General features: G+C 44.9%; 1 protein-coding gene and 1 non-coding gene across 2 annotated transcripts in view; both read left to right on the top strand.

Annotated features, from left to right (window-relative positions):
- The window catches only part of klu (zinc finger protein klumpfuss), a 67,572-nt gene extending 57,766 nt beyond the window's left edge, over positions 1–9,806 (top strand). The window contains exon 2 of the mRNA XM_037426522.2: positions 9,285–9,806. Within this exon, the coding sequence (XP_037282419.2) occupies positions 9,285–9,313 (29 nt within the window). The 3' untranslated portion in view covers positions 9,314–9,806. The remainder of the gene's footprint in view (positions 1–9,284) is intronic.
- A 5,323-nt stretch (positions 9,807–15,129) lies between these two features.
- On the top strand, positions 15,130–15,248 carry LOC119177416 (5S ribosomal RNA). Its single transcript, XR_005110602.2, has one exon. It is a non-coding gene; the product is annotated as a 5S ribosomal RNA (ribosomal RNA).
- The last annotated feature ends 3,447 nt before the right edge of the window (positions 15,249–18,695 follow it).

Raw genomic sequence — 18,695 nt, 5'->3', positions numbered from 1 at the left:
GTCTAGGGGCTGAGGTACTCGGCTGCTGACCCGCAGGTCGAGGGATCAAATCCAGGCTGTTGTGGCTGCATTTTCGATGGAGGCAAAAATGTTGGAGGTCCGTGGGCTCAGATTTGGGTGCACGTTAAAGAACTCCAGGTGGTCGACATTTCCGCAGCTCTCCACTATCTCTCATAATCATATGGTAGTTTTTGGACGTTAAACCCTAGAAATCAATCAATCAATAAAAACATGTGTTGACGCCCGATGGCAATGTACGCTTGTACAATGCAGTATTACCACGATACACATGTTGTATTACGACACGTGTGTTAGCAAGACATTAACACTGTTTTCACGGCATTTCTGAGCACAGAAAGTTATTGTAACTCTATTTTTGAGTGAAAGCGTGGCTGCTGTGTAAAGGAAAAGGAGAAGCGCGGCTGTGTGCGGAAACGTCTGCTTGCCATGGAAATGCCTGGCTGCGATCTTTATCCGGACCTGGTAATTTATTATTCATTTTTTGCATCTTTTTCGATTTTTCGCTCATGCTCAAGATGAATATTTTTCCCTGACACAAACGACGCTCACGGTGACGCCAATGCCGGAATTTGTGCGAAATAAACTCTTCCACACTATCACGTGTGAAACTTATCTGCGGATGCAATTGGCGAACCTATCAATCTGGCACACGTGAGTAATAGCTATTCAGACACTTAATTTGATATTTATGGAGAGTTGTTGGCTCATGCAGGCGCTACTACTGTGAAACGTTTTTCTCAATTTCTGTGTCTGTATCCGAACTGCGCATTTACCGATTTTTTTACGTGACGTCAACTTCAAATAGATTTGATGGTGAGCCTCCGATTAGCGATTTTTCATGTTACATCTATGTCTGGCTAACATAGTTACCAGTGTGCCCTACGGAGAAGCGGCCGCACTTGTCCGAAGTTTAATACCCTTACGGGAATCATTATTTCACGAAACGCATGTCTTTCCGCTTCACTGACTTGCTCATTCTGTCTCTGTACGGCAGAACATGTGGTAGCTCTGCTATTGGCAGCCGTAAAAAATGCCCTAGCTAATCCGTGACTGTTTAAGTAACAGCTGGAGAACTTTGTATTGATGCAAAAGAGCACCTTCAAAGTTTTCCTCCCAAATTCTTTTTGCGCACATAAATTGAAAAAGAATAACAGAATATGTGCACATTTCCACAAAGTTTTCTAAGAATATCGCATGGTTCAAAGGAATGCATGATTGCGTGAATTAGTTCACCCCGCGCAGCCAGGTCAGCCAGGGCACAAATGGAACAGATTCGATGTGGTCACATTTGTTGTTATGATGCCTTGTCAGCCATTAAATTGCCTTTTCGCCAACCATGCTTCTTACATGTGTTCACTGAACTTTGTAACTTTGTAGCGATGGTTCACGCAGCAATAGTTTAAAGGATCTGGCTCTGTTTCATTCAAAGAGATACCAGATTTGGCTCATTTTTTTGTTGTGAACCTGCCTATTTGAGGTTTTTACCCTGATGAATTGCTCAATTTTATCTACAGATGTTTCAGGATTGAAGGACACTTCAGCGCACTTCAGGTTGCCGTGCAATTCAGCGAAGCTTTGGATTCTTAAATTCGCTGTTTTGCAAAATAGTGACGCATCTTTAGTACCACAATGAATTATTTATATTAACTGAAGGAAAGCATCACCTATATGAGCACATGTATCTAGGCACATGTGCAAGCGCCAAGCATTTTAAGGATTCCCCCATACCAAACATCAGAAGAAGAATGAATGTGCATGCTGCAGGTCAACATGTCACCGGGCAACAAAGCCAGGGAAGCTTGACGGAAGCCACAAGGTCTCTTAGCAGGCTTTTGCAGATTGCACCTATAAATTTACATAATGTTCTTTTTTTCATTAAAAAAATGTATGGAGGCTATAAGTGGACGCCAACGCTTAGGCTAAGCTCGCTACCTCGTGGTGCGTTAACGCATTGACAAGATTTCACTTTTATTCGAAACGCGGCGAAAAAGATAGACGCGCAGCAACGACGCATTGCAGGAACTAATCACGGAGGCGACGTTCCTGGTGCAGTACTTTCCTATATCTCGTAGAGGGCGACGCTACCCCACCGACCAAGAGCACTGTAAGAGGATATAGAAGGCCTTTGTAAGGATACAATATTGTGGGACCGGGGCGTAGTGGATAGCGTGCGCGGCACTTGTCGCTGACAGGGCTGTCGTTGGTTAAACTCCATCTGACGGAATTTTTTGTATTTGCCATCTGATTGTGTGAATTCTTCGACATCATTTCTGTGACGGAAATACGTCACTGAAGGCTTGGCATAAAACACTTTCGTGTTAAAGCTTCTGACTAGCTACCCTATACTGCTAAAAAGATGAGACATGACTGTATTGAGCGCTATCAGTAAACTGCTCAATGCAGGCTTAAGGAATGCTCAAAAACAGGTTAAAATAAAGAAGCCAGGTCTAAATCGAAATAATGAACAGAAATAAACAAAAAGTAATTGCGAAAATAATTAACGGCGAATTTCTCTGATTTATTCGAAGCGGCCGCCGAAATTCTGTAGGGAGCCCCGCCGTGGTGGTCTAGTGGCTAAGGTACTCGGCTGCTGGCCCGCAGGTCGCGGGATTGAATCCCGGCTGCGGCGGCTGCATTTCCGATGGAGGCGGAAATGTTGAAGGCCCGTGTGCTCAGATTTGGGTGCACGTTAAAGAACCCCAGGTGGTCGAAATTCCCGGAGCCCTCCACTACGGCGTCTCATAATCATATGGTGGTTTTGAGACGTTAAACCCCACAAATCATTCAAATTATGTAGGGAGCACTCATGTTTGCGCCAGCGAAGTGCGTGGATGCTCCGTGTGAGGTCGCTCCAGAAGGTTTTTGTACATACGCCGTGTAAACCAGCTCCGGAAACTACTTCTTTCTTGAATCATCATAATCAGCCTGCCTATGCCCACTGCAGGGCGAAGGCCTCTCCCATGATTCACCAATCAACCCGGTCTCGTGCTAGCTTGTGATATCCGTCTTGTGCTTTCCTTTCTTGAATACACGTGCACAACTTCTTAGGCATGGTCTTCGGGAGAGCCCGCAACGGGGCAGGGAGTGGCATGATGATGCACTCTTCAACATATTTGGGTTGCGCGAAAAAACACGGACTCTCCTTCGTCCGTCTTTAGCCACTAGTGCCACTAGACCACCGCGGTGGGGCCTTAGCAATATTCGAATGCGCTGACGCAAAATTCAGCACCATTTTCGCTGAGCCAGGACTGCGCTGCCGAAAATAATGCACGCATGCATCTTTTAAAAAATTGTACCAAGAAACTGCAAATTATCAGAGCAAGACACCTCGTAGTGGAACTCTAGTCCGCGATCACCCGACCACGGACAATTAATTGTTCAGCTTGATTACTAGTAATTGTCAAATAGTTATGAATTCTGTGTTCCAGCTTACGTTGCTCACAATAACCCGCAGGTGGCAGGATCGAATCCTGGCTGCGGCGGCTGCATTTCTGATGGAGGCGGAAATGCTGTAGGTCCGTGTACTCAGATTTGGGTGCACGTCAAAGAAACCCAGGTGGTCGAAACTTCCGGAGCCCTCCAATACGGCGTCTCTCATAATCATAAGTGGTTTTGGGACGTTAGACCACACATTTCAATCAATCAAGTCCTCAGTATGCCGCCTTCTGCGATTCAGCGTATCTGCCCACTGAGAATCAAGACAAAACTTCACCTTGAAGAGACTAAGAAGACTGTAGAGAGCGAAAGAAAACACAGGGAGTTGCTTAAACGAGCATTTGACAAGCGTACTAATAACAAGATCCCCGATATTACTCTATGTGATCTAGTTTTGATACGGAAAGGCTATGGCGGCCATAGTGCAAAATGGTGTGGACCATTTAATGTGACCAATATGGCTACAAAAGACGGAATACTATAAAGACCACCCGCTACCGAATCGAAGATGGTGTCATGGAAATAGCTGCCATCAGCAATGTGATTCCCTATATTCAAAGGAGTGACAAAACAAAGCCAGGGAGCAACCCAAAGACGAGGAATAACTTCTGTGATGGGGGAGGAGAAAGAAGAAGAATAAAATATATTGTGTCTGTGTGTGTTGAAACGTTATAATGGAATCTCCCACAACTTGAAGAAGGTAGAGGAGCGGGCCAATGCAAATTTAATTTTTTTCTGTTTCGAAAAAGCTGTCGCACTTGCGTACTAAGAATGTTTCAAATACAAAACTCGATTGTTCTAAAAGGCACACAACCCCGTACCTCACGTGCGAAAGAAATATATTCTATCAGATACCTCTTTCATGTGGCAAGCAGTGCATCGGACAAACTCGCTGCTGTTTTAATGACCGGCTCCGTAAACGCCCATGTTACGTCAAGAATAGTCGCGATGGTTTTTCGGCATAGCACTGTAGCACTTGTGGGAACCACTTTTGCATGCCATTGTGAATATTGGAAAAACCAGAAATAAAACGGCGAGGGAAATATTTTCGCGCATGACAGTTGTGGGCTTCTTCATTCAAGCTTTGCTTCTTCTTCAAGCTTTGCTATCATTTTGCGACGGCAGTGTTAACTCGCTATGGACACGATTCAAATTTTATTGCCACTTCTGCATTCGCAATTTCGTTCCAGATAAACTTAAAAAAGTTGGCCGTACAAACCCCTAGATAACGCGCGATCTAATTCACCTAAAACGCAAAATTAAAAGGCGAAGAAAGCAAAAAATAGCTAATGATGTAGTTCTGCACGATCTAAGAGATACTTTAGCATCCAAGTTGAAGGAGGCTAGGGAACATTATTACACCGAGACACTAGGCCGCTTTGCGTCAGAGAGCCCACGAAAATTTTACCAGTTCTTACAAAACAAAGACAACCGCATCCCTGATGAAATAATGAACGGAGAAACCGCTGTCACAAATAAAAACGAAATAGCAAACGCATTTAATTCCTACTTTCAGAGCGTTTTCTCAAGACCACAAAACTTCAGTATTATGACGGTGCCAGGTCCTTCAAGCCTAATAAATATATCCTTAGAAGGGGTGACAGAACTATTATTGCGGCTAGACGTAAAAAAAATCGACCGGCCCTGACGGTATCCCAGCTGTTTTTCTAAAGAGGTATGCTGAAATTATAGCTAGATTCCTAGTAATAATATTTGATGTTTCGATTAAAACTAGTTCAGTGCCCGACGATTGGCTGCTAGCACGTGTAATTCCGGTATTTAAGAAAGGTAACAGATTATTAGTCAGCAACTATCGACCAATCTCCCTTACCTGTATTTGTTGCAAATTACTTGAACATATTATAGCGAAATATTTAAATACTTTTCTTGAACAAAATAATGTAATTCACAGCACGCAACATGGCTTCCGACGGGGATTATCTACCACCACACAATTATTAGCAACTGTTAACGAGTTCTCCAAAGTTCTGGACAAGTCTGGACAGGTTGATGTCATCTTTATGGACTTTTCCAAGGCCTTTGACAAGGTCCCGCATATCAAGCTAATAGATAAAATGAAGGATATTGGCATTCTTCCGGAAATAATTAACTGGGTCATAGAATACTTAACGAACAGAAAACAGTACGTAGATATAAACGGTTTCACCTCTGGTTATTTAGGGGTGTTATCTGGAGTCCCGCAAGGGTCAGTTCTCGGACCAATACTATTTAATATTTATATTAACGATTTAGTTCAAGCCATCCGACCTGGCGTGTCTGTTAAGTTATTTGCAGACGATTGCATAATTTTTAATACCATAAATTCTATCTCTGACCAGCGTGACTTGTGTGAGAACTTAATCTACATAAAAGAATGGTGTAAAAAGTGGGAAATGGTAATTAACTTTGAGAAAACTGCATATTTATGTCTGAGTAACAAAATCCGAAAACTGGAGTTTACTTATAATGTAGGTGGATACGCTATCAGGCAAGTAGAAGAATTCAAGTACTTGGGCGTAACGATTACATCGAAGCTTAGCTGGACAGCACATATTGATGGTATATGTTCTGCTTCCAGGAGAAAATTAGGCTTTCTAAAATATAAATTGGGTCGTTCTTCTAGTTCACTAAAACTTAGAGCCTATAAAGTCATAGTTCGTCCTTCTCTTGAATATGCCAGCATTGTGTGGGACCCCCACACAGCTGGTAATATACAGAAAATAGAAAAAATACAACGATTAGCTGCTCGATTTATATACAACCGGTATAGATGTCGCGATTCGCCGTCAGCCCTGTTGCAGGATGCGAACCTCCAACTTTTGGCCGATCGAAGGAAAACTGCACGGCTTAACTTTTTCCGCCTTTTATACTTTTTCAGATCAGGATTGCATGCACCAGATTACATAACACAGGACACAACCAGGGCTTCACGTCATAAACATAGTCGTAACATTACACCTATATTTGCACGCACTAACATTTACAAGTATTCATTTTTCCCGAGAACTGTCTCTGATTGGAATGCTCTGCCCCATGATTCCCCTATGCTCGACACGCCGAGATGAAACTATACCCTTTTCTTGTCGCTTAAGTCTGCTTCTTTGCCTGTATTTGTCCCTTGTTTTTCACGAATTTTTAATGTACATGAATTTCGTTCTGCAGTGAATGTATACTGCAGCGGAAGTGTATGTATGTAGAAGAATTTTGAACTGTATTGCCCTCTCCTGCATGGACCATACTTGGTCCGCAGTATGTGATAAATAAAATAAAATAAATAAATTGACTTTTTCGTTTGTTTTTCGCATGTGTGGAAATAAATGTGGTCGGAAGTACGTGCTCCCCTTCGTTCGTTCTCTCTTGTCCAGTGTCTCATATTTTTCGCGTTCCACGCGCTTCCCGCACAGCCGCAACGCACGTGCCTGCACCCCTACCGCACGCAAGCGGGGGACAAATAAGCCAATCGGCGACGCTCTTTGACCCTCCGCAGCGTCGCCAATTGGCTTATTTGTCCCCCGCTTGCATGCGGTAGGGGTCCCGCCACGTGCGTTGCGGCTGTGCGGGAAGCGCGTAGAACGGCCTTACGTGATCAGTTCCTCTTGCCCCGAATGTGCTCCAAAACAGACATTTTCCGGCTCTAGATGTTGCTTCAAATCATACACTGGCTGAACCGCCACTGGGCGCCGTACGTGCAAGGTACCCACTATACGCCATGACGAACAATGACTGGTATATGGCGCCTCGAGATGGTCTATATATCACTGGAAACAACCACAAGGGCACAGACCTCGTGTTTGCAGGCTAGATGCGATACCACAAAGCAGTAATAATAATGGATCAACTCGTCATACCATGTGTCGTGAATAAACATTTTGTCTTCTTTCACAGGGAAACTTGTTATGAGATCAAAACTCGGGTCACGTGCGGTGCCGTAGTTGTCCGCCGCCGCTGGTGTGCGTAACCACTATCAAAAATTAAGAAGCAAAACCTACCACCCAGAACACAGTGGGGCTCGAACCCGGATCCGCTGCGTGCCAGCCCAGTATTCTACCACCAAGCCACGCCGCTGCTTGAGAATTGATCGCAAACTTGCCTTAGGCAAGCTTGATGTCGGGAAAGGAATTGCGTTAACAGGAGTAATAAAACGTTTTAGAACAGCAAAGGAACAACAAGGCGTCACACAATGCGAATAGCGTAGCGAGCGGGTCGTCCAATGCTCCAACGTATTAAAAAAGCTTGTTATTGTTAACCTATTAACTGTGGTGCATAGCCACTTCAAGCATATTTCTTCATTGTCGTCAGCCACAGCATGTACAATGGGCAGAAATTTCATTGGAAGAGTTTAGCCTATACAACGCTTTTCAGAGAATGACGAAAAATAGCATAGTGAATGCTGGTCTATTACGCAGAGATAATAATTGATATTAATGACGTAGTGAGTGCCCAGCAAGTAATTGATTGATTTGTGGGGTTTAACGTCCCAAAACCACCATATGATTATGAGAGACGCCGTAGTGGAGGGCTCCGGAAATTTTGACCACCTGGGGTTCTTTAACGTGCACCCAAATCTGAGCACACGGGCCTCGACATTTCCGCCTCCATCGGAAATGCAGCCGCCGCAGCCGGGATTTGAACCCGCGACCTGCGGGTCAGCAGCCGAGTACCTTAGCCACTAGACCACCGCGGCGGGGCTGCCCAGCAAGTATGCTTGCAGCAGTTATCAAGAGATTGTTCAATAAAGGCTCTGAAAGGCTGCTCTTATAGCTTTCGCTGGGACTGTGTGGCGCCTTCCACGCAGGCCAAGCGTCTTAGCGTCTTTTATAACCGTCCACCACTATTTCACTCATTCACATGCGTGAGTGGTCAATGTCGCGGGTGATTTACGGTAACAATGAATGATCCCTCGGTATCGCCTATTCATCATCATTCATTTCGTGGATGTGCCGCGATTTCTTATAACCTACGCAACCTATTGTGTTTCACTTGGCAACTTTGGCTTTGCCTTGTGTTAGTAAAATATTATATAGCGTTGTAGTTATTGTATTGTTCGACACCTGTGTTCTGCATCGAAGTATACCGTCTCTTCACTTATGATTCAACTTGGGTTGTATTTATGTTACTTTATTAAAATTACTACTCAGCTCATTTCTCGCACATTAACTCGCAAGGTTTATTTGGCTGTTCGCTTCTGACGCTTCATGACGCAAACCTTGCATCTGGGCCTATTTGATGTTGAAATTAAACGTTAACGAAGCCGCATGCCCAGTTATATCTGGCCGACCAGTTGACAATGAGTCACAATCGCCTGACCGTGCATCGCCTTCAGCCTCGCTTAACCGCAGTGTATCAATGGGCCCATTTGCCTGATTCCATTTTCTGTTTCGCTATATTTTTACAGATATGATGTTGCTAGACTAGTTTTTAGTGCTTAAAGACCAACACATGAGAGACGGCAGGACGAGCGCTACTGACAACTGGGTTGCACGCAGGAAGCGTGCCCTTATTTTTCTTTAACAGCTCACAATGCCCATCTTTCCCCCCGTTCTAGAAAGTGCTCATGTGGACAGATATTTCATGAAGCCTGAGATTCAAAGAATAGGCCGGAACAAATCAGCCCGTGAGGCATATAAATAAAAAAAAAGAACTGACCTGTCCACCTCGTTTTTGTGAGCGAGATAAGTTTCCAAGCGTGGTGTGCCTAGATATGTCCGTTGGCGCATCACCAAATAAGGAGTTGCCAGTTGCGCATACGTATAGCGCGTAAATCAGCCGGTCATCGCAGATTGGGTTGTTGCGTGAATGATAACTGACTGCGTCGAAATACTGCGCAGGTCGTCTGCCCAAGGAGCCAGGCCGCTGAAGGATCTCCCGTGCGACTGCTGTGATAGCGGCCAAGAATAGCCGCCATGCTCCACTCGTCGCTGCTATTCTGGCGGCGGCTACCGACCGGACCTCGATCGGATGCAGCCCCGCAGTACAAACCTCCGCCTGTGCCAAAAACCAACGGCGGGCACTTGCTCAACGCGGACTCCCATAGAGCCCTGTGATCCTCAACACATTCCCCGCCAAATCTATTTATGAGAGTGCTTATTTATGGCCTTTTCGGTGTGGTGTATGGCAGCAAAGCGGACCACTGATCTTGATGGTGGGCCTTTATACAATGCCGGAGGATGTGGCCTTGTTTTTATGTTTATCCATTGTCGATGTCTGATTATCAATGAATTGTGCCTTACATACTTGTCCTGTCAAGTTCGCGCAGCCTTCGAAAGAATGTTTTATAGGGCAACTGTTATAAACGTTTCATGATGCACTGCCCGACCCTTTTACTTTACAATAAATACCTTCATGGACGATGTCCTTGTCTCGTCTCAGCTCCGATAGTTTTGTGTGGATTGCGAAGTTTTTGATTGCTCCCTCGTGAAGCATTGCTTTTGAACAGGTGAGTCGCAAAAAAAAAAAAAAAAACTGGCCGTACAGTGGGAATCAATGACATGGGAAGCGAGAATGAGGAAGGTGTATATGTTACTTTCAAAGCAGCACAACATTACGAGACGGACGAACGTAGTACACAATGAACAAGGGGAGAAATGTTATCTGCATTCACGTATCTAGGTAAGATGCAGATAGGTTGTTCATAGCCGCGTAACAACGACACATTTAACGTTTCTCATGCCAGTGCCAACAGTGGTAGGCATATAAACTATCCCATACATGACTTCCATGTCATGATTCTCATGTCTGCACCTGGCATGTGTGTTCGTCGTTCAGTCACGTCAAGTAATACCAAAATTGTTATATGTGAAGCTAGAAAAACGGCCGCGAGCGCACTATGAGCTTAGCATGTAGTCATGCTTTACGTTACACGCATGTCATGATTATTAGGCCTCAAAGTGTCATGTTTGCTTTCGTCGTCTATTCCCGTCCCGTAAAACTAAATTTAGTATATGTAAAGCTAGCGAAAAGGCTGTGAGCTCATCATCAGAGTGGTATGTAGTCATGTATAACCTTCGTCATCCATTCACACCTCGTAATACTAAATGGGATATAAGTGAAGCTAGCAAAACGGCCGCGAGCGCAATATAAGCATAGCATGTAGTCATGTTTAACGCAACACGCATATATTAATATTATGTTTCAACGTATCATTTACCTTCGCCGTCCGCTCGCGTCACGTAATGACCAATTAGGCATATGCGAAACTAACAAAACAGCCGCGAGTGCATCATGAGCGTGGTATGTAGTCATGTTTTTACATGACACGCATGTCATGATTATGGTGTTTGCAGCAGTCATACCTTCGTCATCCATTCCGGTCACGTATTACGAAATTCGCTATATGTAAAGCTATTGAAACGGCTGCGTGCGTGCTAAATGAGTTCAGCATGTAGTCATGTTTTGCATGAAACGCATTTCATTATTACCATGTTTGCACCAGTCCTATACATTCGGCATGCATTCACGTCACGTAACACCAATTTTGGTATATGTGAAGCTAGCGAAACGGCTGCGAGCGTACTATATGAGCGTAGCATGCAGTCACGTTTTCTGTGACACGCACACAGGGATTATTTGGACGTGTTATGCACCTTCGCCGTCCGTTCGCTTCACGCCATACCGAATTTGGTATATATGCGAAGCTGGTGAAACGACTGTGAGCGCATCATGAGCGTGGCATGTAGTCATGTTCTTATATGACACGCATGTCACACATGCGTGTCTTGCGTGACACGCATGATTAGCATGTTTGCACCAGTGATATGCCTTCATTCATTCACGTCACGTTATACGAAATTCGGATATGTGATGCTGGCAAAACGACAGCGAACGCACCATAAGCGTGGCGCGTAGTCATGGCTTACTCGACATGCGTGCCATAATTTTCACGCTAGGACCTGTCGCTCATTCTCGCCATGTCAAACCAAAGAGGTTTTGCAATATGTCATGTGAACGAAACCTCCGCAATAGCAGTAAGACCGTGACGTAGAAATTATGACAATTGTCACATATTCGGATTTTCATGTAAATATTGTTCGCTTATGCTCGCCATACAGTCATGTTATGCCATAGCAGCTTTGGTATAGATAGTATTATCGAAGCGGCAAGGCGAGCTTAACGTCGTAGGTGGCTATATAGACGGATAGCCAGGTGGATACAGTCGAAGTCGCCGAAGTTCACTAAGAAATGCTTCGCATTTAAAAATGTTGCGCTTTTCTTCCGCATAGGTGGAGAGGACCTACTTGACACCTTCGTCACAGGAGTCTGCATAACACGAAAGGGACACACTGTTCACGAATGTAGTCACATTTTCATTATACAGTCGTGATCATAAGCTTGGAGAGTGCGTGGATCGGTGCGCCGTCTGGCGGCTAGATGGGTCTCGCATGCGCGGCTATTTCAGTCTCGCTGTCCCGCCGGTACACGGAATGGTTCAATCGCTCCCTCCAGTAGTGCTCGCGGCACAGAAGCCACAACGTTCGAGTCGTTTTGCGATAAATGCTACTGTCTGCTAGCAACCATAGTTGGGGCTTCTCACGAGCATTCGACTTTTCGCTGTTCTTATTAGTAATAGCTAAGTGGACTCAGCCCAAGGCTAAAGGAAGAGTAATAGCTGTCCGATGCTCTGCCTCGTTCAGTGTAGTATATATTTATTACTTTTAGGCAGTCATGGGCATGTTAACAGTAAAAAGTCGCAGTGTTATAGTTACAGTTACCTCAGCCAAAAAGCAACTTTGTGACAGCTACCGAGTTTCCGAAAGTAATTTAGTACACTTACAGTTACCGTGAAATAGTAATGTTCTTACTTTTCCGTGACCATACAAAGTAAGTAAGGGACTACATGCCAAATGGTAGAGTTCTTTAAAAAATTAACAGATCCCACGTACAGTGAGAATTGATTATATGCGAAGCGTGAATGAGGAAGGATGGCATATCACTCAAAAATCGGCATAACGTTACGAGTCGGACGGACGTAGTAAACAAGTAGAAATGTTATGCGCCCTCACTTATCTAGATAAAATGCAAGTACTTTATTATTAGTCGCGTAACGACGGCACCACTAAAGTTTGCAATACAAACAACAGCAGTGGTAGGCATGTAAATCTTTCCGTACATAACTTCCATGTAATGATTATCATGATTGCGCCTAGAATTTGTGCTCGTCGTTCGTTCACGTCACGTAATAACCAATTTGGTATATGTGAACCTAGTGAAACTGCCGCCAATGCATTACGAGTGTGGCCAGTAGTCATGTTCTCACATGACACGCATGTCTTGATTATCATGTTGGCACCAGACATGTTGGCACCTTCGTCATTCATTCACGTCACATAACACAAAACTTGGTATATGTGACGGTAGCAAAACAACCGCGAGCGTGCCATCAGCGTGCCATGTAGTCAGAACTTACATGACGTACATGCCTTCATGATTTTCATGTTAGAGTCTGCCACTTATGTTCGTCATGTTGTCATTTCATGCCATACCAGTTTTGCAATATGTCATGTAAACGAAACCACTGCAAGAGCAGCAAGACCGTGACATATATATAATGAAAAAAAATGACATACGCGTCATGATTTTTATGTCATGACTAGTCACTTATTCTCCTCATACAGTCATGATATGCCATACATATTTTAATATAGATCCCATTTTTGAATCAGCCGAGATAGCTTAAAGCCGTACGCGCCTAGATAGATAGATAGATAGATAGATAGATAGATAGATAGATAGATAGATAGATAGATAGATAGATAGATAGATAGATAGATAGATAGATAGATAGATAGATAGATAGATAGATAGATAGATAGATAGATGAGTGCAGAATTATCTGCAAGGGGCATTGCGAAGATCGGCGAAACGGGCAGCAAATGAGTAAGAAAGGACCACGAAAGGAAAGATTGCTAATGTCCAACACAAGCTACGTGGTCTAAGACGGCAAGAACATAGCCCGATGTTGTTTTTTGGTAGGAGGGGGAGGGGGATCAAGAATACTTAATGTATGTCCGTGCGTGCATTTTATTGATTGATATGCGGGGTTTAACGTCCCCAAACCACCATATGATTATGTGAAACGCTTTCAACTACCTGGGGTTCTTTAACGTGCTCCCAAATCGGAGAACACGGGCCTACAACGTTTTCGCCTTCATCGGAAATAGAGCCGCCGCAGCTCGAATTCCAACCCGCGACCTGCGGGTCAGCAGCCGAGTACCTTAGCCACTAGACCACCGCGGCGGGGCTCCGTGCGTGCATTTGTATATGGGCGTGTATAGCGAGAGTTCGAAGTGAAGCTTTACCAATTTTGTAAAATTAGGTGCTCGATGGCACGTGAGAACCACTTGTGCAAATAACTTAAGTGGCCAGGGGATAGAAAGTTAGATAATAAATGTCGCTGTCAGCAGCCCACTAAACTAAAACTTATTAACTAACTTTTTACTAGCTGTGGTCAGTTGGCATGTTTATATTGAAAAAAAAATAGGCAGTGGTGTTTGTACACAGTTTCAGTTCGAAGATTTTTTTATGGCACGCCTGTGATTCGAGATATCCGGGTCTAAAGTTTAATTGTGTTTCACATGATTACGCATGGAAGATGGTGAGACTCGGCGCAAAGCTCCTCGTCGAAGTGACGCATTACCCCGCCGCGGGCGTCTAGTGGCTAAGGTACTCGGCTGCTGACCCGCAGGTTGCTGGAACGAATCACGGCTGCGGCGGCTGCATTTACGATGGAGGCGGAAATGCTGTAGGCTCGTACGCTCAGATTTGGGTGCGCGTTAAAGAACCCCCAGGTAGTCAAAATTTCCGGAGCCCTCCACTACAGCGTCTCTCATAATCATGTGGTGGTTTTGGGACGTTCAACCCCACTTATCAATCACTGAAAGTGACGCTTCTGTTGTGTGCGGTGTTTAGTGTGTGAAAAGGGTGGAAGCGTAGGCATAGGTGATAACAGTTAGCTTTGCCCTCTCTGCCGTCTAAATAAAAAAATCGAATAAACCTTGCAGCCAGTGTCGTAACAGGCAACTGGAGAGCCTCTAACGATAGTGGCAGATAACATGCCGAGATAGTGGTGCGAGTGGAATATCTCCATGCCAGTGCGCGTGCGTAATAATGACAAGAGAAGCATGCGTGGTCGTTACCTGGGCAGCGCAAATAGCGTGACTGCTGATGTCCAAGTACTGTAACTTTATTGAAATCAAAAGAAACAATTCCACCAATGATAACAGACAGTTTCATCCTTGCAATGCATATTTCCTGCTACATAACCTCAAAATCAGTCATGAACAAATCTAATTGATACCATTCAACTCTCCAGACATGAATGCCCCAAAAAGTGTTCCGAATGACAGCCTTCGGCAGCAACGCAAAGCATGAACCGCCCTCGCGTCGACTCGGTGACTCGGCGCACTACTTCTGCAGGAATACTCGCACAGGCAGATGTTATTCTGTATTTCACGTCATTAAGATCGCTTCGTCTCTTTTAGGTAAACTAGATTTTTAACGTAGCCCCAGAAGAAAAAAAAAAGTTCGACAGATCCCACGTACTTGGGAATCGATGGTATGTGAAGCTCGTGGAGGGAAGGTGACCATGTTGCAATTTTTGTATTGAGCGACACGCCATGAAATGGCGCTAACTATATGTACAAATGTCGCACTTACAGAAATATCTCGAAGACTTCCGCCATCGGCCATACCATGCTGAATGCGCCGGTTCTCGTCCGATCACCGAAGCTAAGCAGCATTGGGCTCGGTCAGTACTTGGGAGGGAGACCACCTGGGAACACCGAGTGCTGATGGCACCTTTTTAATTTTGGGACGTTAAACACCACAAATCAATCGAAGACTTGCAGATGTTTATATAACCAGTTGTTTGCATTTGCGCATCGATGCATCTAGAACATGCGTATTAGTAACACCAGAAGCTGATAAAGCGCTGATGCTCGCGAGGATGCTGGCCCTGGACACTGTTACATAAATCAACTTCAGCGCATAGCAACTAACAACGATTGACGTTAACCCGACGTAACGGCTGTGGCAAAGTTGTACACATGTAATGTTTATATAGGGTAGGCAGCACTGCAACCACTATTGATGTTTCACGAAGATTAGCGCCTATTTGAAAAGTACTTACGAAACCTGGCGTAGCTCTGTGGTAAAGTGCTTCATTGCCACGCAGAATGCTCGGGTTCGATTCCATCTGGGACCCTGACATTTATTCTTTGCATTCGTCGGGTCGACGCTATACCGATGTCGAGTATTTCTTAACGCTCGCGCGTTAAAACTGTCCGTGTGTGTTCTCGTCGTTCCTGGGTAGATACTATGTGTAAATCATCTGTTTACATACCGGCATACAAGCGGCACATACCCGCCCGTGGGCATGTGCCACTGTCTGGCGGGAAGTGTTTGACGACGTATGCGACGGGATTGGGACATTATTCATGTCTTTACCGGCACGTCACATTCGTCAAAACATCTTACGCTCCCATGCTAATTTTGGTTCACGCCAAGTTAAGGGGGTGACTATGGGAACACCCAAACGTAAGCGGCTAGATAGATAGATAGATAGATAGATAGATAGATAGATATGTTCAAAGTCGCCGAAGTTCGCCAAGAAATGCTTCGCATTTAAAAGTCGAGTGAAGTAAAGTCAGGAGATCTTGGTGGCCAAAACATCGCCCCTGCAAGCCCAATCGGCTGTTGTGGAAAACATCTGTCCAGCCAGCTCTTCGCCCTGGTAAAAAAAATGTGGTGGAGCTCCATCGTGCTGAAACCATACTTGGCGCAGGTCATTCACGGAAAAACTACAGACAAGGTCATCAATGAGAAAACCTAATATTACTTCTGTGTGCATCTTTCCGTTCAAGTCGTCCACAAACAAGTGAGGTCTGATCATCCTGTCCCCGAGTATGCTGCTCCACACATTCACACTCTAGCGAACTTGATGCTTGTGCTGCCTCAACCAGTGTGGGTTGTCTTGTGCCCAATACTGGGCGCTGTGAAGACTAACACTTTCATTACGTCAAAACCGAGCTTCCTCAGTCCAAATCGTTCTGTGCAAAAAGTCATTTTCTTGATCAGTTTTAATGAGGCCCCGCTTGCATGAGTCAACTCGCCTTTCAACGTCAGCCTCATTCAGATGCTGATAAGGTGGAACTCGTGCTTTCTTAGAACATTTGTGACTGTTCCGATGCTGCGACCACACTGATCGGCAATCAGTTGGATGCTGACCTCTGGCTTCGAGGTTACGCCCGCGATAACGTCGATTTCAAAGTCTTCATTGACAACTGCCTTCGTGGTCCGCCTTGGAAGGTGGACAGAGCTTGTTGTGCAAAAGCGTCGAAATAGGTTTATGAAAGTGGCCCTTGTTGGAAGGAGATCGTGTGGGTGACGATACGCGTCAACTCCATTGCTAACGAAGCATCGACATTCATGTCAGCCATTCCAAGCACAACGTCTACTTAAGCACGACGCCTCTTCATGTCATCTATTTCTTCCTCATGCCTCATTTTAAACAAATCAAAAACTTAACTTAGAACACCCGTTATATGCGCAAGTAAAATCACAATCAGAGTTTGAACCTCCTCCGCAATCTAACTCCCCTCCTGGCAACTCCCATGATAGATGAAGCTCATTTAATTCTGCTGGGCAGGTCATAGCTTCGACCTAAACAACGCGAAGACTGCACAGGGAGGGGGAGGAGGGGGGGTCTTCTGGAAACTTTTGCAACGTCATGTGTGGCTGATGGCCTAAACAACGTTCACTATTTTTTGCCACTGTATAGTGAAGATGCTACTTGAATAGGACGTGAAGCGCTTGCCATTTTGTAAATAATTGTTCTTTTAACGCGGAGTATACATACCAGAGTTAGTTACACATAAGTTTGAAAAAATTTCTTCGCCAGTTTGTGGCCTTTTGTCTTTTCAGCCGTTTTGCGTTGCTGTTTGCTAGCATCTTGTTAAACGCTATTTGCTAGTAACCTCGAGGAATGCTCCTCCGGCATATCAAGTACAGCGCTTGAACCCCAAGTGACATTAAAAATTTTATACCCCCCCTTTTCTAAAAAGATGAAGCAATATCCACGGAGTCAATGAGGATGAGTGGAGAGAAGCGTCCGTCAGCCCGTCCGTGCTTTCGTCCGTCCGTTGGTACCGATCGTTCTTGCTTTCATCCGTCCGAGCGACCATCCGTGCGTCCATCCATGCATCCATCCGTCCGTTCATGACTCTGTCTATTCATCTTTCTCTCTGTATGTCTGTATGTCCGTCTGTTCGTGCGTGCGTCCATCCGTCCTTACGTCCGCACGTCTATCCATCCGTCCGTCCGTCGGCTAGTCTGTCTGCCCGTCCGCCCGTGCGTCCATCTAGTGAACACTCCAAGTACCGCCATCTTCCATCTCGCATCCCCGTTGCACCTACCCGCGCTAGAGCAGGTATGTGCCACAGGTGGCTACGTACTACAACATGCATACAAGGGATGGATAGACCCATGCCTTAAGGAGCTTCGCCTCTAAAAGGAAAAGGTGTCATGAGCTCAGGAAATTGTTGAGTTGTAACTTGATCTAGTTGCGGCATGCAGCTTACAAACGAACCCCGAATACAAGCTTGTGGACCGAGATCATCTAATCCTCGAGGGAAGCTCTATTGTGGGAAGTGAACGGGGGAGAGGACATGGTAAAGAAAAAGTTCCATTAAGTGGAAAGCGTTTAACATAACCTTTATGAGTGTTGCTTTTGGACATTTTTTTAAAACAAAACTAACTGCCATGGCATTATCCGTTGCTGTTATTGAGTAAAAAGTAAATGTTAGTTACAAGTTCCTTTAACTGAAAAGGAACTGGTTACAGTTACATGTTACAGAAAAAAGTTACTAGTTACCGATAAAGCGTTACTAGTAACCAGTTGCTGCTCAAGACTACCTTCTGGAAGCATCGTTCCGCCAAGATATGCCATGTTACACTCTGTCGCTATGCGGGAAAGCCACTTTTTGCCTACGTAGGAGCCGTGCTCGCGGGGCAATGCGAGTATTTCGCGCTACACTTTGAGGCTATATCGCGAATGATAGATCGGGGTAGCATATAAAAACAGGAACAAGAAGGAAAGAGACACCTTGCGGCTCGTTTGAAGCATGGTGGTGAGCGGAATAACATGTAGCGTACCCTTTTATAATCTCACAAAATCTGAGACAAAACGTGCCGACACCCTCTTGAGAATGGCATTCAAGACTGCTTACGGCCTGCCGACGAGTGCA

The sequence above is a fragment of the Rhipicephalus microplus genome, chromosome X (genome assembly GCF_043290135.1).
Source record: "Rhipicephalus microplus isolate Deutch F79 chromosome X, USDA_Rmic, whole genome shotgun sequence".
Lineage (NCBI taxonomy): Eukaryota > Metazoa > Arthropoda > Arachnida > Ixodida > Ixodidae > Rhipicephalus > Rhipicephalus microplus.
This window is presented reverse-complemented; position numbering and strand designations above follow the sequence as displayed.